General features: G+C 41.9%; 1 protein-coding gene across 1 annotated transcript in view; it reads left to right on the top strand.

The window, feature by feature from the left end:
- Positions 1–21,540, top strand: part of LOC136858563 (very long chain fatty acid elongase 7) — a 132,046-nt gene that overhangs the window by 8,123 nt on the left and 102,383 nt on the right. The window contains exon 2 of the mRNA XM_068228773.1: positions 17,288–17,376. Within this exon, the coding sequence (XP_068084874.1) occupies positions 17,319–17,376 (58 nt within the window). The 5' untranslated portion in view covers positions 17,288–17,318. The remainder of the gene's footprint in view (positions 1–17,287; positions 17,377–21,540) is intronic.

The following is a 21,540-nucleotide window of genomic DNA, read 5'->3' as shown; positions in this document are numbered from 1 at the left end:
TACTACGATTTAAAATCTAGCAGTAAAACCCCCGATTCTCGACAGATTCTTAATCCGAGTTCTTTGACGTCAGGAAGGGCAACTAGTTGAAAACAATTATCGAACACGCATCGCGAAGGCAAGAGTGTGCAGCGATATGCTTGTTTAGACTTGCAGATTACGAAAAGAAACATAACAAGACTTGAGTCTTAAAACAAATTCTTGCGATTTAAAATCTTAGTCAGGAAGGGCATCCAGCAGTAAAACAATAGTTCGTGATTTAAAATCTAGCAGTAAAACCCCCGATTCTCGACAGATTCTTAATCCGAGTTCTTTGACGTCAGGAAGGGCAACCGGTTGAAAACAATTATCGAACACGCATCGCGAAGGCAAGAGTGTGCAGCGATATGCTTGTTTAGACTTGCAGATTACGAAAAGAAACATAACAAGACTTGAGTCTTAAAACAAATTCTTGCGATTTAAAATCTTAGTCAGGAAGGGCCTCCAGCAGCAAAACAATAGTTCGTGATACTACGATTTAAAATCTAGCAGTAAAACCCCCGATTCTCGACAGATTCTTAATCCGAGTTCTTTGACGTCAGGAAGGGCAACTAGTTGAAAACAATTATCGAACACGCATCGCGAAGGCAAGAGTGTGCAGCGATATGCTTGTTTAGACTTGCAGATTACGAAAAGAAACATAACAAGACTTGAGTCTTAAAAGAAATTCTTGCGATTTAAAATCTTAGTCAGGAAGGGCATCCAGCAGTAAAACAATAGTTCGTGATTTAAAATCTAGCAGTAAAACCCCCGATTCTCGACAGATTCTTAATCCGAGTTCTTTGACGTCAGGAAGGGCAACCGGTTGAAAACAATTATCGAACACGCATCGCGAAGGCAAGAGTGTGCAGCGATATGCTTGTTTAGACTTGCAGATTACGAAAAGAAACATAACAAGACTTGAGTCTTAAAACAAATTCTTGCGATTTAAAATCTTAGTCAGGAAGGGCATCCAGCAGTAAAACAATAGTTCGTGATACTACGATTTAAAATCTAGCAGTAAAACCCCCGATTCTCGACAGATTCTTAATCCGAGTTCTTTGACGTCAGGAAGGGCAACTAGTTGAAAACAATTATCGAACACGCATCGCGAAGGCAAGAGTGTGCAGCGATATGCTTGTTTAGACTTGCAGATTACGAAAAGAAACATAACAAGACTTGAGTCTTAAAACAAATTCTTGCGATTTAAAATCTTAGTCAGGAAGGGCATCCAGCAGTAAAACAATAGTTCGTGATTTAAAATCTAGCAGTAAAACCCCCGATTCTCGACAGATTCTTAATCCGAGTTCTTTGACGCCAGGAAGGGCAACTAGTTGAAAACAATTATCGAACACGCATCGCGAAGGCAAGAGTGTGCAGCGATATCCTTGTTTGGACTTGCAGATTACGAAAAGAAACATAACAAGACTTGAGTCTTAAAACAAATTCTTGCGATTTAAAATCTTAGTCAGGAAGGGCATCCAGCAGTAAAACAATAGTTCGTGATTTAAAATCTAGCAGTAAAACCCCGATTCTCGACAGATTCTTAATCCGAGTTCTTTGACGTCAGGAAGGGCAACCGGTTGAAAACAATCATCGAACACGCATCGCGAAGGCAACAGTGTTCAGCGATATGCTTGTTTAGACTTGCAGATTACGAAAAGAAACATAACAAGACTTGAGTCTTAAAACAAATTCTTGCGATTTAAAATCTTAGTCAGGAAGGGCATCCAGCAGTAAAACAATAGTTCGTGATTTAAAATCTAGCAGTAAAACCCCCGATTCTCGACAGATTCTTAATCCGAGTTCTTTGACGTCAGGAAGGGCAACTAGTCTTAAAACAAAACAGATTCTTAATCCGAGTTCTTTGACGTCAGGAAGGGCAACCGGTCGAAAACTATAGTGTATGATGTAAGAGGTTAGATACTGCCAGTTTTGCGTCAGGAAGGGCAACTCAACAATTTCTTGCGATTTAAAATCCTAGTCAGGAAGGGCAGCCGGTCGTAAAACTATGGTGTGAGGCGGGGTGTGCAAAAAAGCCAGCATTAAGTAAGTGCTGTTGATAGGAGGCGTTAAACCATGTGCATGCTCCTTCACCAGGAGAAGCCTACATGCCGGTACCGTGCAGGTTCTTTCGATAGGAGTAGGCACTGTGTGTGTTTTAACCTCTCCGTACAATCATGATATTTTACGTTAGAAACTTACATAGGCTAAATGCTACACATTCCGTGTAAGAGGTTAGATACTGCCAGTTTTGCGTCAAGAAGGGCAACTCAACAAATTCTTGCGATTTAAAATCCTAGTCAGGAAGGGCAGCCGGTCGTAAAACTATGGTGTGAGGCGGGGTGTGCAAAAAAGCCAGCATTAAGTAAGGGCTGTTGATAGGAGGCGTTAAACCATGTGCATGCTCCTTCACCAGGAGAAGCCTACATGCCGGTACCGTGCAGGTTCTTTCGATAGGAGTAGGCACTGTGTGTGTTTTAACCTCTCCGTACAATCATGATATTTTACGTTAGGAACTTACATAGGCTAAATGCTACACATTCCGTGTAAGAGGTTAGATACTGCCAGTTTTGCGTCAGGATGGGCAACTCAACAAATTCTTGCGATTTAAAATCCTAGTCAGGAAGGGCAGCCGGTCGTAAAACTATGGTGTGAGGCGGGGTGTGCAAAAAAGCCAGCATTAAGTAAGGGCTGTTGATAGGAGGCGTTAAACCATGTGCATGCTCCTTCACCAGGAGAAGCCTACATGCCGGTACCGTGCAGGTTCTTTCGATAGGAGTAGGCACTGTGTGTGTTTTAACCTCTCCGTACAATCATGATATTTTACGTTAGGAACTTACATAGGCTAAATGCTACACATTCCGTGTAAGAGGTTAGATACTGCCAGTTTTGCGTCAGGAAGGGCAACTCAACAAATTCTTGCGATTTAAAATCCTAGTCAGGAAGGGCAGCCGGTCGTAAAACTATGGTGTGAGGCGGGGTGTGCAAAAAAGCCAGCATTAAGTAAGGGCTGTTGATAGGAGGCGTTAAACCATGTGCATGCTCCTTCACCAGGAGAAGCCTACATGCCGGTACCGTGCAGGTTCTTTCGATAGGAGTAGGCACTGTGTGTGTTTTAACCTCTCCGTACAATCATGATATTTTACGTTAGGAACTTACATAGGCTAAATGCTACACATTCCGTGTAAGAGGTTAGATACTGCCAGTTTTGCGTCAGGAAGGGCAACTCAACAAATTCTTGCGATTTAAAATCCTAGTCAGGAAGGGCAGCCGGTCGTAAAACTATGGTGTGAGGCGGGGTGTGCAAAAAAGCCAGCATTAAGTAAGGGCTGTTGATAGGAGGCGTTAAACCATGTGCATGCTCCTTCACCAGGAGAAGCCTACATGCCGGTACCGTGCAGGTTCTTTCGATAGGAGTAGGCACTGTGTGTGTTTTAACCTCTCCGTACAATCATGATATTTTACGTTAGGAACTTACATAGGCTAAATGCTACACATTCCGTGTAAGAGGTTAGATACTGCCAGTTTTGCGTCAGGAAGGGCAACTCAACAAATTCTTGCGATTTAAAATCCTAGTCAGGAAGGGCAGCCGGTCGTAAAACTATGGTGTGAGGCGGGGTGTGCAAAAAAGCCAGCATTAAGTAAGGGCTGTTGATAGGAGGCGTTAAACCATGTGCATGCTCCTTCACCAGGAGAAGCCTACATGCCGGTACCGTGCAGGTTCTTTCGATAGGAGTAGGCACTGTGTGTGTTTTAACCTCTCCGTACAATCATGATATTTTACGTTAGGAACTTACATAGCCTAAATGCTACACATTCCGTGGCAGAGCCGGGAATCGAACTCGGACCTCCGAGGGTAGCAGCTAACTACTACACTACAGAGGAGGACTATTTCAGAATATTTTACAACCTTAATTAGTACTGTGTTTTAAGAGCTTGAATGGTACTCAGCTAAGAAGACGTTCGCGAGTTACAAGCCGCTTATCAGTGTCCTCGTTCAAGGCCGAGCCGGAAGATACGTGTACAATTTCAGCTAACACACGCATTCCGCTGCTCGCTCTGCGCTGATACGACTTCATGGACAGTAGAACAAACCCATAGCCTACAGTATGCATGCCTCTCACCCGGTAGTCTCGGGTTCGATTCTCTTGGGAATGAAAATGTGTTTAAATCGCAAGAATTTGTTGAGTTGTCCTTTGCACACTCTTGCCTTCGCGATGCGTGTTCGATAATTGTTTTCAACCGGTTGCCCTTCCTGACGTCAAAGAACTCGGATTAAGAATCTGTCGAGAATCGGGGGTTTTACAGCTAGATGCACTTCTTAGATTTTAAATCACGAACTATTGTTTTACTGCTGGATGCCCTTCCTGACTAAGATTTTAAATCGCAAGAATTTGTTTTAAGACTCAAGTCTTGTTATGTTTCTTTTCGTAATCTGCAAGTCTAAACAAGCATATCGCTGCACACTCTTGCCTTCGCGATGCGTGTTCGATAATTGTTTTCAACTAGTTGCCCTTCCTGACGTCAAAGAACTCGGATTAAGAATCTGTCGAGAATCGGGGGTTTTACTGCTAGATTTTAAATCACGAACTATTGTTTTACTGCTGGATGCCCTTCCTGATTAAGATTTTAAATCGCAAGAATTTGTTTTAAGACTCAAGTCTTGTTATGTTTCTTTTCGTAATCTGCAAGTCTAAACAAGCATATCGCTGCACACTCTTGCCTTCGCGATGCGTGTTCGATAATTGTTTTCAACCGGTTGCCCTTCCTGACGTCAAAGAACTCGGATTAAGAATCTGTCGAGAATCGGGGTTTTACTGCTAGATTTTAAATCACGAACTACTGTTTTACTGCTGGATGCCCTTCCTGACTAAGATTTTAAATCGCAAGAATTTGTTTTAAGACTCAAGTCTTGTTATGTTTCTTTTCGTAATCTGCAAGTCTAAACAAGCATATCGCTGCACACTCTTGCCTTCGCGATGCGTGTTCGATAATTGTTTTCAACTAGTTGCGCTTCCTGACGTCAAAGAACTGGGATTAAGAATCTGTCGAGAATCGGGGGTTTTACTGCTAGATTTTAAATCGTAGTATCACGAACTATTGTTTTACTGCTGGATGCCCTTCCTGACTAAGATTTTAAATCGCAAGAATTTGTTTTAAGACTCAAGTCTTGTTATGTTTCTTTTCGTAATCTGCAAGTCTAAACAAGCATATCGCTGCACACTCTTGCCTTCGCGATGCGTGTTCGATAATTGTTTTCAACCGGTTGCCCTTCCTGACGTCAAAGAACTCGGATTAAGAATCTGTCGAGAATCGGGGGTTTTACTGCTAGATTTTAAATCACGAACTATTGTTTTACTGCTGGATGCCCTTCCTGACTAAGATTTTAAATCGCAAGAATTTGTTTTAAGACTCAAGTCTTGTTATGTTTCTTTTCGTAATCTGCAAGTCTAAACAAGCATATCGCTGCACACTCTTGCCTTCGCGATGCGTGTTCGATAATTGTTTTCAACTAGTTGCCCTTCCTGACGTCAAAGAACTCGGATTAAGAATCTGTCGAGAATCGGGGGTTTTACTGCTAGATTTTAAATCGTAGTATCACGAGCTATTGTTTTGCTGCTGGAGGCCCTTCCTGACTAAGATTTTAAATCGCAAGAATTTGTTTTAAGACTCAAGTCTTGTTATGTTTCTTTTCGTAATCTGCAAGTCTAAACAAGCATATCGCTGCACACTGTTGCCTTCGCGATGCGTGTTCGATAATTGTTTTCAACCGGTTGCCCTTCCTGACGTCAAAGAACTCGGATTAAGAATCTGTCGAGAATCGGGGTTTTACTGCTAGATTTTAAATCACGAACTATTGTTTTACTGCTGGATGCACTTCCTGAATAAGATTTTAAATCGCAAGAATTTGTTTTAAGACTCAAGTCTTGTTATGTTTCTTTTCGTAATCTGCAAGTCTAAACAAGCATATCGCTGCACACTCTTGCCTTCGCGATGCGTGTTCGATAATTGTTTTCAACTAGTTGCCCTTCCTGACGTCAAAGAACTCGGATTAAGAATCTGTCGAGAATCGGGGGATATACAGCTAGATTTTAAATCGCAGTATCACGAACTATTGTTTTACTGCTGGATGCCCTTCCTGACTAAGATTTTAAATCGCATGAATTTGTTTTAAGACTCAAGTCTTGTACCGGATGCCCTTCCTGACTAAGATTTTAAATCGCAAGAATTTCTTTTAAGACTCAAGTCTTGTTATGTTTCTTTTCGTAATCTGCAAGTCTAAACAAGCATATCGCTGCACACTCTTGCCTTCGCGATGCGTGTTCGATAATTGTTTTCAACTAATTGCCCTTCCTGACGTCAAAGAACTCGGATTAAGAATCTGTCGAGAATCGGGGGTTTTAGTGCTAGATTTTAAATCGTAGTATCACGAACTATTGTTTTACTGCTGGATGCCCTTCCTGACTAAGATTTTAAATCGCAAGAATTTGTTTTAAGACTCAAGTCTTGTTATGTTTCTTTTCGTAATCTGCAAGTCTAAACAAGCATATCGCTGCACGCTCTTGCCTTCGCGATGCGTGTTCGATAATTGTTTTCAACCGGTTGCCCTTCCTGACGTCAAAGAACTCGGATTAAGAATCTGTCGAGAATCGGGGGTTTTACTGCTAGATTTTAAATCACGAACTATTGTTTTACTGCTGGATGCCCTTCCTGACTAAGATTTTAAATCGCAAGAATTTGTTTTAAGACTCAAGTCTTATTATGTTTCTTTTCGTAATCTGCAAATCTAAACAAGCATATCGCTGCACACTCTTGCCTTCGCGATGCGTGTTCGATAATTGTTTTCAACTAGTTGCCCTTCCTGACGTCAAAGAACTCGGATTAAGAATCTGTCGAGAATCGGGGGTTTTACTGCTAGATTTTAAATCGTTGTATCACGAACTATTGTTTTACTGCTGGAGGCCCTTCCTGACTAAGATTTTAAATCGCAAGAATTTGTTTTAAGACTCAAGTCTTGTTATGTTTCTTTTCGTAATCTGCAAGTCTAAACAAGCATATCGCTGCACACTCTTGCCTTCGCGATGCGTGTTCGATAATTGTTTTCAACTAGTTGCCCTTCCTGACGTCAAAGAACTCGGATTAAGAATCTGTCGAGAATCGAGGATTTACAGCTAGATGCTCGCCGGATACCCTTCCCGACGGCATAAGTTACCAGGATTTGAATCGCGGTATCCATCATTGTGTCTGACTTGCAAGCTCACGCGTATTATTTTTTGCTGAGATATCATGCTACTTCCGTTCGCCAGCTAGAGCGGAAACTCGCAGTACTGCGTCTATTTCATCTTACAACTTGGAGGAGACAACATGTGTACATATAATTTATGATCTTTCACCCTCCCTTAAAAAACATGTAAGTATCTCGGAACATTCTTATCCGTGTGTGTTGCAAATACTAAGCGAGTGAGCCGAGCGAGTTGGCTACGCAGTGTGCTTTCTTGATTTTCGTATGAGTGTATTCACAATTACTAAGCGTCTTAGCAGTGTGATGAACGAGTTAGCTACGCGGTATATATTTTTTTATTTTCGTACTAAGCAAATCATTTGAAGTGTTAGTCTTGTTAGTTTCAATCTAAACAAAGGTATCCCTTAACATGTTGTACAGTGTTCGGTTCTACTTGTTTCGTGATCTGAACGCATCAATCAATGTTCTGATTACATGTTGTATCGAGTGCAGTGTTCAATTCTAGTCTTGTTATGTTTCAAGCTGATCTTCTTAGAACAAAGGTATCCCCTAACATGTTGTACAGTGTTCGGTTCTACTTGTTTCGTGATCTGAACACATCAATCATTGTTCTGATCGCATGTAACGACATCGAGTGCAGTGTTCAATTCTAGTCTTGTTATGTTTCAATCTAAACAAAGGTATCCCCTAACATGTTGTACAGCGTTCGATTCTACTTATGTAGTGTTCTGAACACACCAGACAATGTTTTAATCACATGTTGAAGTTAACGACATCGAGTACAGTGTTCGATTCTACTTATTTTGTGTTCTGAACACATCAATCAATCAATGTGCAGTGTTCAATTCTAGTCTTGTTATGTTTCAATCTAAACAAAGGTATCCCCTAATACAGCGTTCGATTCTACTTATGTAGTGTTCTGAACACACCACACAATGTTTTAATCACATGTTGTATCGAGTACAGTGTTCTGAACACATCAATCAATGTTCTGATCACATGTTGTATCGAGTACTGGCTGTCTCATAAGGAGCTATGTATAGCCGCCATCTTGCATCCGCCATCTTGCGCAAGCATCCTTAGGGCGTCTCTAGTCATGGATCCTTAAGCCGCCTCATAAGAGCAACCACCATCTCGCGCAAGCATCCCTCATAAGGAGCCTTGTATAACCGCCATCTTGCGCAAGCATCCCAAGGGCGTCTATGTATAGCGATCATCTTGCATAAGCACCTTTAAGGAGTCATGTATAGTCACCATCTTGTGCAATTAGCGTCGAGAGAGGACTGATGTAGAATTTTTCTTTTTAAATTATCCGCCACCACATAGAGTGTAGCACTGAGGTTTGCGATGTAAGATGGTGGATGACAGCTGCGCGTAGCACGTAGAATTTGCCGCCACCACATAGATGGCAGCACGGTGCTCTCTTGATTAAAGATGGCGGATGACAGCTAACAGAACTTTTCAAATTGCCCGCTACTACAGAGAGCAGCACGGTGCTCTGTTCATTAAAAGATGGCGGATGACAGGTGATGAAATTGCCTGCATGATAGCAGCACCGTGCTCTATTGATTAAAGGTGGTGGATGATAGCTGTCATAAAAAGCACGTGGCTTTGTTTACTAAACAAGAGCACATAGATTTTTTCAAATTGCCGCCACCACATTTCAAAGGTATCTAGCTAAAGAGCACAGCACTGAGGTTTGTGATGCAAGATGGCGGATGACAGCTGTCAGAAAAAAGCACGTGAGTTTGTTTCCAAACAAGAGCATGTAGAATTTGCCGCCACCACATAGAGGGCAGCACGGTGCTCTCATGATTAAAGATGGCTGCTGTCACGTGGAATTGCCTGCCACCACAAAAGAGGGTAGCACGGTGCTCAAAGATGGCTGCTATCAAAAAGCATTTTTCAAATTATCCGCCACCACATTTCAAAGGTAAGTAGCTAAAGAGGGCACCACTGTGCTCTATAGATTAAAGATGGTGGATGACAGCTGTCAAAAAGCACGTGGATTTGTTTATCTCGCGGTAGTAAGGTTAAGTTGGTAGCACTAAGGTTTAAGCCCGTTAAGATGGCAGCACTGCGGATGACAGCTGTGACGAATTTACATCTACTACGATAAAGAGGGCAGCACTGTGCTCTATAGATTAAAGATGGCGGATGACAGCTGACAAAAAAGCACGTGAGTTTGTTTACTAAACAAGAGCACGTGGAATTTGTCGCCACCACATTTCAAAGGTAAGTAGCTAAAGAGGGCAGCACTGTGCTCTATAGATTAAAGATGGCAGATGGTAGCTGTCGAAAAAGCACGTGAGTTTGTTTCCAAACAAGAGCACGTGGAATTTTTCAATTTGCCGCCACCACATAGAGGGTAGCACTGTTCTCTCTGGATTAAAGATGGCTGCTTGTCGAAAAGCATTTTTCAAATTATCCGCCACCACATTTCAAAGGTAAGTAGCTAAAGAGGGCAGCACTGTGCTCAAAGATGGCGGATGACAGCTATCAAAAAAGCACGTGGCTGTCAAAAAGCACGTGGATTTGTTTATCTCGAACTAGTGAGGTTAAGTTGGTAGCACTAAGGTTTAGGTCTGTCAAGATGGCAGCACTGCCGATGATAGGTGATGAAAGAGGGCAGCACGGTGCTCTGTAGTTTAAAGATGGCGGATGACAGCTGTCAAAAAAGCACGTGGCTGTCAAAAAACAGGTGGCTTTGTTTACCTCATGCTAGTTAGGTTAAGTTGGCACTACTGAGGTTTAGGCCCGTCAAGATGGTAGTACTGAGGTTTGCGATGCGTTGTTGTTGATGCGAGCTGTCAAAAAAGCACGTGGCTTTGTTTACAAATCTGTCAAAAAGCACGTGGCTGTCAAAAAGCACGTGGCTTTGTTTACCTCGCGCTAGTGAGGTTAAGTTGGCACTACTGAGGTTTATGCCCGTCAAGATGGCAGTACTGAGGTTAGCGATGCGTTGTTGTCTGTCAAAAAGCACGTGGCTGTCAAAAAACACGTGGCTTTGTTTACCTCATGCTAGTTAGGTTAAGTTGGCACTAGTGAGGTTTAGGCCCGTCAAGATGGCAGCAGTGAGGTTAGCGTTGCGTTGTTGTCGATGACAGCTGTCTAAAAGCACGTGGCTTTGTTTACAAATTCAAATCTCGCGCCAAAATTCAAATTTCCCGCCAAAATTCAAATTTCCCGCGGGCGGCGGAGGCGGAGGCGGCGGCGGAGGAGGCGGCGGGAGGAGGAGGAGGCGGCCGAACCCGCTTATTATACTACTATTTAACTCTAGATGTTCAACATCAGAAGTAGCTTAACATACACCGCAAAGCTCACAGGCGTATGATCGTGGTAAAGAAGAGTATAACTCATTTGAGGGGTAGGCACATATGTTTGAAGTGGTAAAAGAATGCTTTCAAAATCAAAATAATACGTAGTGTAATCTCAAAATTATCTCTACAAATTTTAGAATACTCTTCTTTGTAGGCATTTGAATTCTAGCAATTTTATATTGCTGACAGAATATCCTTTGTCCCTTCAGTTTATACAGTCCGCTAACTCCCTGCTGATTATCAATTAAGTAAAACACCGCTTACAGATATATATTTTATGCTCTAGCTTAGTCAATTGATATCCAGTTAACTTCTCAGTTGGTTATGTAGACGTAAGGACTACGGCCAGAGAGATCACAAAGCAGTAGAGATCACAATGGTCTGTCAATTCTAGTCCACAACTTTCAAGGGATTTTTTTTTCTTCCAGTACATACACATTCAGGGAGATTTTGTTAACATTTTCAAACTTCTCTCTCAGACAGCTATGTTGGAAATGAGATGCCTGAGAAATCATATTTATCTTCCAGCTCATTTATATTTATTCACACGATGAGAATTTTTTAAAACAAAATCTGCTAAAACAGCATACATAAAGCATTTATTATGCTTACAATTTTTAGGGCTGATACAAGCTATTCTTGATGCTATAGGAGCCGGTAGAGGAATATATGTACTTCCACGTAAGGGTCTGTACTTATTTATCCTCAGTCGAATGCCTTCAACAGCTAAGAGAGCTCAGTTACTGCCTTTTAATTGAGATTCTTCCATCTCTGTAGCCATTCTTTTTTCGACTGAGTGTTAAGAAAGTCACTCAAATCTGTTCTTAATCTGCTTACACTCCAGGGTCGGTTTTTCCCTCGGAGTGAGGGAGGTATCCCACCTCTACCGCCTCAAGGGCAGTGTCCTGGAGCTTCAGACATTGGGTCGTGGGATACAACTGGGGAGGATGACCAGTACCTCGCCCAGGCGGCCTCACCTGCTATGCTGAACAGGGGCCTTGCGGGGGATGCGAAGATGGGAAGGGATAGACAAGGAAGAGGGAAGGAAGCGGCCATGGCCTTAAGTTAGGTACCATCCCGGCATTTGTCTGGAGGAGAAGTGGGAAACCACGGAAAACCACTTCCAGGATGGCTGAGGTGGGAATCGAACCCACCTCTACTCAGTTGACCTCCCGAGGCTGAGTGGACCCCATTCCAGCCCTCGTACCACTTTTCAAATTTCGTGGCAGAGCCGGGAATCGAACCCGGGCCTCCGGGAGTGGCAGCTAATCACACTAACCACTACACCACAGAGGCGCACAAGTCACTCAAATCAGAAGTTAAAAATATGAGTGTATTACGGGTTTTGAATGCTCGATCTGTGATATCTCCTGCAGCATTGGTAAATCTACACTCAGACATAATAGCCCCAGGGGCTCTGAACTTTGGAGCGTGGGTTGGCGACCACGGGGCCCTTAGCTGAGTCCTGGCATTTCTTCCACTTACTTGTGCCAGGCTCCTCACTTTCATCTATCTATCCGACCTTCCTTGGTCAACTCTTGTTCTTTTCCGACCCCGACGCTATTAAGTTTGCGAGGGCTAGAGAGTCTTTCATTTTCACGCCCTTCGTGGCCCTTGTCTTTCTTTGACCGGTATCTTCATTTTTCGAAGTGTCGTATCCCTTCCGCTTTTCCCTCTGATTAGTGTTATGTAGAGGATGGTTGCCTAGTTGTACTTCCTCTTAAAACAATAATCACCATAATCACCAACCTCAGACATAATATTCATTTTCAGTGGTTTGTGTAAGGACAGCCCCTTCTTAATAATGAAAGAATATCTTTTGCTTCGTTCAAATAACAACTTAGATCACCACATGTATAACACCGAAGAAAATAGGACTTTAAACGACCTTCGAAAGAGGTTTCGTACTCATCTATACCATTACAAAAACAGGTATCAAGTGTTCACATAGAGAAAATTTATTTTATAATTATATAATAAATAAAATATTTCATACATATGTGAAAGCTATGTGTGTCAATAAATACAACGTTTTTAAAAATATTTCTTCTTAAATAAATGGTTCAGGAACCTCTAACGGTCGAATTAATAAATGCGGGAGAAGCCACGGGTACATGCTGGAATAACTGACGCAGTTATATTTTAGTATCTTAAATAATCGTTTCCTCTCTTCTAATTTCTCACTGACAGAGGAACAAAATCTATTGACATAAGGTACAGTCCACCCTCTACGCTAGGCACGCTACCTCTAAAACGCGGGTTCGCAAAATGTTTGTCCACGTATGCAAAAATCCTACGCATGGCCCTCTAGGTGGAGCATTGTGCAGCAGATGATTCGACGAAGTAAACGCATTTTTTTTGCTAGTTCCTTTACATCGCGCCGACACAGATATGTCTTATGGCGACGATGGGAGGGGAAAGGGCTAGGAATAGGAAGGAAGAGGCCGTTACCATAATTAAGATACAGCCCCAGCATTTGCCTGATGTGAAAATGGGAAACCACGGAAAACCATCTTCAGGGATGCCGACAGTGGGGATCGAACGGATGCGAGCTCACAGCTGTGCGCACCTAACCGCACGGCAATCTCGCCCGGTACGAAGTAAAGGGAGACTGAGTCCTGTGTATGTCACGTTGTGGAGCAGTCGTCTCGTGACAGCAAACAATAAAAGAGGATCATCATCATCATCATCATCATCATCATCATCATCATCATCATCTGTTTACCCTCCAGGTTCGGCTTTTCCCTCGGACTCAGCGAGGGATCCCACCTCTACCGCCTCAAGGGCAGTGTCCTGGAGCTTCAGACTCCTGGTCGGGTGATACAACTGGGGAGTATGGCCAGTACCTCGCCCAGGCGGCCTCACCTGCTATGGTGAACAGGGGCCTTGTAGGGGGATGGGAAGATGGGAAGGGATAGACAAGGAAGAGGGAAGGAAGCGGCCGTGGCCTTAAGTTAGGTACCATCGCGGCATTCGCCTGGAGGTGAAGTGGGAAACCACGGAAAACCACTTCGCGGATGGCTGAGGTGGGAATCGAATCCACCTCTACTCAGTTGACCTCCCGAGGCTGAGTGGACCCCGTTCCAGCCCTCGTACCACTTTTCAAATTTCGTGGCAGAGCCGGGAATCGAACCCGGGCCTCCGGGGGTGGCAGCTAATCACGCTAACCACTACATCACAGAGGCGGACTTCAACGTAAATACCATGGCTAAAATATGGAAATACATTTTTGTCAACTACAGTATACCGTACTTACGGAAAATTAGTAACCATTGGTCAGTGATTAGAAAGTATATTTAAGACCTATTTCACTTCTGAACGCATGACAATATCATTATTCATTAGGACACTCGTAATAACCTTTCGATGTCTTACTGTCTGGTACACGTCCGGCATTACGCCCATCACAACTGTAGAACGTGTGCAAATCGCCCACTATAAGCCAGTTAATTAGATATTGAATTTTCACGACCTCATTTTACCGTAGATTCATCCAACAGAATAAATATGATCTACCGGGCGAGTTGGCCGTGCGCGTAGAAGCGCGCGGCTGTGAGCTTGCATCCGGGGGATAGTAGGTTCGAATTCCACTATCGGCAGCCCTGAAGATGGTTTTCCGTGGTTTCCCATTTTCACACCAGGCAAATGCTGGGGCTGTACCTTAATTAAGGCCACGGCCGCTTCCTTCCAACTCCTAAGCCTTTCCTATCCCATCGTCGCCATAAGACCTATCTGTGTCTGTGCGACGTAAAGCCCCTAGCAAAAATTTTTTTTTTATCTAAACCACCATAACTAATCTGCTAAGAGCAACCAACGCGAAACCTGAAGGTTGTGTGTTGGTGTCTGGTTAGGCACTTTCAATAATATCATTTATTTTTAAACCCCACTAACTACTTTTACGGATTTTGGAGACGCAGGAGTTCTTTTACGTGCAAGTAAATCTACTGACACGAAGCTAAGCACCTGAAGATGGTTTTCCGTGTTTGAGCACCTTCGAATTCCACTGGAATGAGTCTGCCAAGTTGAGGTCGAATGTCACAGCCTCAACCGTCTGAGCCACTCGGCCCGGCTGGCCACTTTTATTCTTTCTTTCTTCTTTAATTTCTTAATCTGCTTACACTCCAGGGTTGGTATTTCCCTCGGACTCAGCGAGGGATCCCACCTCTACCGCCTCAAGGGCAGTGTTCTGGAGCTTCAGACACTGGGTCGGAGGATACAACTGAGGAGGATGACCAGTACCTCGCCCAGGCGGCCTCACCTGCTATGCTGAACAGGGGCCTTGCGGGGGTGGGAAGATGGGAAGGGATAGACAAGGAAGAGGGAAGGAAGCGGCCGTGGCCTTAAGTTTAGGTACCATCCCGGCATTTGCCTGGAGGAGAAGTGGGAAACCACGGAAAACCACTTCCAGGATGGCTGAGGTTAGAATCGAACCCACCTCTACTCATTTGACCTCCCGAGGCTGAGTGGACCCCGTTCCAGCCATCGTACCACTTTTCAAATTTCGTGGCAGAGCCGGGAATCGAACCCGGACCTGCGGGGATGGCAGCTAATCACACTAACCACTACACCAAAGACGCGGACTTGGCCAGTTTTAATTCGTACATAAATATCTCTTCGGTATGTACTATATGTGTTGAAAAAACAAAGCAAAGTAAAGTCAACTCCGTACAGGCCATGAAGGCCCTTGGAGGAGTGGAAGGTATAGGCTTCCACCATTGTTAAGCTCGGGACGTGATGGGTTACCTCTACGCCCGGCCGCCTTTGCCCCCAGGAATTAACCTGGTACTCATTTTAGGTGTAGGCTGGATGAACCTCATGACCATATGCACTTCCGGAAGTGGTAATCTCGTTCCTTAAATTTTACGACTTCCTGACGGGGATTCGAACCCACGTTCCTCCGGGCGAACCGAGCACGCCTTTACCGCCTCGGCCAGCCAGCCCCTATACGTGCTGAACACGACCTAATACGTTGAAAGTGTATTTCGACTACAATAACCAATAGCCAGAAGGGCTATTAACTACCACTGCTTATCCCGAAGGCCTACAGATTACGAGGTGTCGTGTGGTCGGCACGACGAATCCCCTCGGCCGTCATTCTTAGCTTTCTAGACCGAGGCCGCTATCACCGTTAGATACATCCTCAGTTGTAATCACGTAGGCTGACTGGACTTCGAGCCAGACGTTACAACCAGATAAAAATCCCTGACATGGCTGATAATTAAACCCAAGGCCTCCGGGTAAGAGTCAGGAACTCTTCCCATACACTGCGGGGTAAATACAGTGTGATGGCAGAAGTGCCAGACCTGTAGCTTAGGTCCTTTCCAACAGAACAAACATGGCCTAGGCCACCATAGCTCAATTGGTAGAGCAACCGAGGCGAAATCGGAGTCCGATTGGCCATTTTTGTTCTGTATTTAACATCTCTTCAACACGTACTAAATGTACGTAACACGACGTAATAGGTTGAAAGTCGGCTTCGATAACACATTAATTAGTCTATTTGTTGTATCTCGGCAAATTTTGCCAATAATGGATCGCTAAAACACACAGTATAACACAGGGGTGCAGCCGGTAAATAACGCCATACGATAGCAGAAATCTGCGAACAATGTAAAGATGAGAGGCTCTTTAGTTGCTTCACGAGAAGGAGATATAAATAGATTTGATTGTGGATTTATAGACAAAACATTGAAGTTGCTTCACGAGAAGGGGAATGTATAAATAGATTTGATTATGGATCTGTAGACAAAACATTGAAGTTGCTTCACGAGGAGGAGAATATATAAATAGATTTGATTATGGATCTATAGACAAAACATTGAAGTTGCTTCACGAGAAGGGGAATATTTAAATAGATTTGATTATGGATCTATAGACAAAACATTGAAGTTGGTTCACAAGAAGGGGAATATATATATAAAAAATGATTATGGATCTATAGACAAAACATTGAAGTTGCTTCACGAGAAGGGGAATATATAAATAGATTTGATTGTGGATCTATAGACAAAACATTGAAGTTGCTTCACGAGAAGGGGAATATTTAAATAGATTTGATTATGGATCTATAGACAAAACATTGAAGTTGCTCCACGAAAAGCGGAAAATATAAATAGATTTGATTATGGATCTATAGACAAAACATTTAAGTTGCTTCACGAGAAGGAGAATATATAAATGGATTTGATTATGGATCTAGACAAAACATTGAAGCTGGCATCAGGAAAGGCATCCAGCATAAAACCGGGCCACATATTACCGCTGTAAACGGGGATACACTCCACGAAGGAGGAGAGGGAGAGAAAGAGAGATAGATACGATATTGATGTATTGCTAAATTCCCGTATACTTGTGTACTTATGTTGCGTTCGAAATTTATAGTATGCCGGGCTGAGTGGCTCAGACGGTTAAGGCGCTGGCCTTCTGACCCCAACTTGGCAGGTTCGATCCTGGCTCAGTCCGGTGGTATTTGAAGGTGCTCAAATACGTCAGCCTCGTGTCGGTAGATTTACTGGCACGTAAAAGAACTCCTGCGGGACTAAATTCCGGCACCTCGGCATCTCCGAAAACCGTAAAAGAGTAGTTAGTGGGACGTAAAACAAATAACGTTATTATTATTATTAAATTTATAATACAGTACGACAACTTGTCAATATGTATTCAAAAATTCGTATGCACTAAAATACAACATTTATCTTTTCAGGTGTTTCGCAGCTACCATTCCACCTCAAAATATGGAGTTTATATTAAAATTGCACAATATGTACTATCATGTATTCAACGAACTAAGTGGTGAGTATGTACTTTATTTAAAATTGAACCTTTTGCAAACTAAATGTTTAATGTACAGTTTTTCCAGAAAGTTAAATAATGCACTGTAACGTGGCGTGGCAAAATGCCTTTTTTTTTTGTTTTTTTTTTTGTTTTGTTTTGCTAGTTGCTTTACGTCGCACTAACACAGAGAGGTCTTATGGCGACGATGGGATAGGAAAGGACTAGGAGTGGGAAGGAAGCGGCCGTGGCCTGAATTAAGGTACTGCCCCGGCATTTCCGTGGTGTGAAAATGGGAAACCACGGAAAGCCACCTTCAGGGCTGCCGACAGTGGGGTTCGAACCTACTATCTCCCGGATGCAAACTCACAGCTGCGCGCCCCTAACCGCACGGCCAAGTCGCCCGATCCATGACAGAATGAATAACACAAACACAGTAACGTGGCAGTTATGAAATATTAACAGTAACGTGACAGATGGCAGTTAATAACACAATAGAGGAGATAAGTAACACAGTAACGACCAAGCAAAATGAAAATTAACACACCGTGCAAATACACTGACAGTGGCACCCAGAATAAATCTATATATATAATATAACTTGTCCTGACTGACTGACTGACTGACTGACTGACTGACTGATTAATCATCGCCGAGCCAAAACTACTGGACATAAAGAAATGAAATTTTGGGGACATATTCAGATGTAGATGCACGCTAGGAGAGGATTTTTGGATATTCCTTCGCTAAGGGGATGAAAAGGGGGTTGAAATTTTAAAATGAATGTATCTCTATCTCAAAATTTTAAAAGTTTACAGATGTAAAAATTGGTATTTAGAATCTCCTTTAAAAATAAGGAAACACGTATTTTTTTGTTTTCAGAAAATCCCAATAGGAGGGGGGAAAAAGGGTGAAAGTGGGGAAAAATGGGCTGAATGCCTTTAATCAGGATACCGGTACTTATATCTCAGAAACTGAAGATATTACAGACCTGAAAATTGCTATTGATCTCTTTTAAAAATAAAGAAACACGTTTTTTTTTGTTTTAGAAAATACAATTAATGGGAGGGTGAAAAGGGGGTGAATTTTTAAAATGAGTGAATCTATATCTCCAAACTTTTAAAGTTTGCAGATGTAAAAATTGGTATTTAGAATCTTCGTTAAAAATAAAGAAACACGTATTTTTTGGTTTTCGGAAAATCGCAATAGGAAAAGTGAAAAGGGGTGAAAAAGGGGTTGAATGCCTTTAATGAGGCTACTTATATCTCAGAACCTGAAGATATTACAGACCTGATTATTGGTGTTTGGGATCTCCTTTAAAAATAAAGAAACACGTATTTTCTTGTTTTTGGAAAATACAATTAATGGGGGGGGGTGAAAAGGGGGTGATTTTTTAAAATGAGTGTATCTATATCTCAAAACTTTTAAAGTGTATAGATGTAAAAATTGGTATTTAGAATCTCCTTTAAAAATAAATAAACAGGTATTCTTTTGTTTTCGGAAAATCCCAATAGGAAGGGTGTAAAAGGGTGAATAATGGGATGAATGCCTTTAATGAGGCTACTTATATTTCAGAACCTGAAGATATTACAGACCTGAAAATTGGTATTTGGGATCTATTTTAAAAGTAAAGAAACACGTATTTTTTAGTTTTTGGAAAATCCAGTTAATGGCGGTTTAACAGGAGTGACAATTTGGGGTGAATTTTTGAATGACTATATCTACAGAATATCTTGGATACGTAAAATGTTACAGACGTAAAAAGTGGGTGTTTGGAATCTCCTGTAAATGTAAAGAAACATAGGTGATTTGTTTTTGGAAACTCCAATTAAGGAGAACTCAAAAGGGGTGAAATTTTAAAATGAGAATTTTTACTGTATATCTAAAAAACTTAATATGTTACAGAAGTGAAAAATGGTATTTTTTATCTCTATTAAACATAAAGAAACGTGTATTTTTAGTTTTCGGAAATACCACTTGGTGACTGAAAATGGCGTTGAATTCTTTTGATTAGGCTACTGATATCTCAAAAATGAAGATGTTACAGACGTGAAATTTGATATTTGCAATCTGCTTTAAAGGTAAAGAAAGACTTATTCTCGGAAAATCCAATGAAGAGGGGGGGGGGGGTGAAAGAATTGAAAAATGAATTGACTTAATTTTATGAGAATACATACATCTAATAAAAACTAAAGTTGTTACACACGTGAAAATTCGTATTTGGATCTACTTTAAAAACAAAGAAAAACGCGTTTTGGGGGAAACCCTCTTGGAGGGCGGGAGTGCAGAGGAGTTGAATTCCTTTCGTGAGGACACATAAATCAAAAACTGCAGAAGTTAGAGTCGTGATAATTGGTATTTAGAAGATCTTTTACTATTAAAGAAACAATTATTTTTTGTGGGAAAATTAAGGGGGAGGGGGAGTAGTGTGAAATGAAGTGAACAAAGTAAATTATTTTTATGGGGATACTTCTGTCTTAAAACTGAAGGTAATAGACGTGAACATTTCTGTTTGGAATCTCCTTTAAACATAAGGAAACAAGCCTTCTTTTATTTTTTTTGGGGGGGGGGGTGATAAATAAACTTAACGGCGGTGGGTTGTAGAAGGAGGTGAGACCACTTGATTTTACTGTTCTTAATGTACTTATAAGTATCCTCCGTTGCTCAGCCGACAGCCCGCCGGCCTCTCACAGCTGGGTTCCGTGGTTCAAATCCTGGTCACTCCATGTGACATTCGTGCTGGAAAAAACGGAGGCAGGACAGGTTTTTCTCCGGATACTCCGGTTTTCCCTGTCATCAGCCATTCCAGCAACACTTAATAATAATAATAATAATAATAATAATAATAATAATAATAATAATAATAATAATGTTCGGGACCGTCGTCAAATGTGCGGACCGCGCTGGAAACGGCTCCTGGACGGGTAATGACTAAGAATGCAGTCCGGCCGCGGGTTCAGTGCCGCTAAGGCACCCAATATGACACCACGCCGGATCTCCTGAAAAATGGGAGGAAACGTGCCGTAATCTAATATAATTCGAGTCAGATCGGGAATTTTGGTGGATTCTCGCAGAAAACGAGTCAGATCGCGAATTTCGGCGGATTATATATCTAAAACAATAAGCATCCAATTATAAATGTCAGTATAATACCGTAGCGAAGCACGGGTATCTTGCTAGTCAAATAATAAAGCGTAACACAGTGTCACAAGACCCAAAGCAGCAAACGAATAAAGAACAGAAATGAATAGGTACATACAAGGAGAAAGAATAAGAAGCAACTTAACTCAAGGGTGAAGAATATCAGTAAGTAATTTTCAGTTAATTTTAGAGAATACTTCAGAACCATTATCATGAAAGGATAACACCTAGTTTGGAAATATTAAAATTTAATAAACAACAATATATCAGTATCGCAAAATGTCTTTTAAGAAACCAACAAGATTAAATAATAAACTTTTTTAAGTAATAGCCCAAGAAAGGAACTGGTTGTTTAACAATAAAAGGATGATTGACAGAGATAAATGTAAAAAAATGAAACTAATATTTCAGTACGGTGTTAACATTAAGCACAAAGTATTTTAAAAGTTTCTAGGGAGCAGAGACCTAGAATCAAATTCCTTCAAAAAATAAATCATATGAAAATCGACAGCACAATGGGACTGAAATAGAGCCCATACCAAATCCACAATAAGTTAGAAGTGATGAATAAATTAATTGGTAAAATACCGGAGATGAAGGTAAATATAACCAACTACAAATGAAGTAGAAAGTATTCCCACAATCAAACGTGGAGTAAGGTGGAGTAAATATCACCACCAACACATTAAGACCAAGGTCAATAAGGAATAACTCCTTAACGCAATCAATTTCTAATTAATATACCGCAGAGCTAGATTAACGAAAGACATCACCAGTTATCCAATGAAGTAGTAAATATAGTAAGATGGAGAAGATATCACCATCAATACCTTAAGATCAACGTCAAATCAATAAGGCATAACTCATTTATGCAATAAATTTCTAATTATAATACCGTAGAACTAGCCAGTCCGCCTCTGTGGTGTAGTGGTTAGCGTGATTAGCTGCCACCCGCGGAGGTCAGGGTTCGATTCCCGGCTCTGCCACGAAATTTGAAAAGTGGTATGAGGGCTGGAACGGTGTCCACTCAGCCTCGGGAGGTCA

The sequence above is a fragment of the Anabrus simplex genome, chromosome 1, assembly GCF_040414725.1.
Source record: "Anabrus simplex isolate iqAnaSimp1 chromosome 1, ASM4041472v1, whole genome shotgun sequence".
Taxonomy (NCBI): Eukaryota; Metazoa; Arthropoda; class Insecta; order Orthoptera; family Tettigoniidae; genus Anabrus; species Anabrus simplex.
This window is presented reverse-complemented; position numbering and strand designations above follow the sequence as displayed.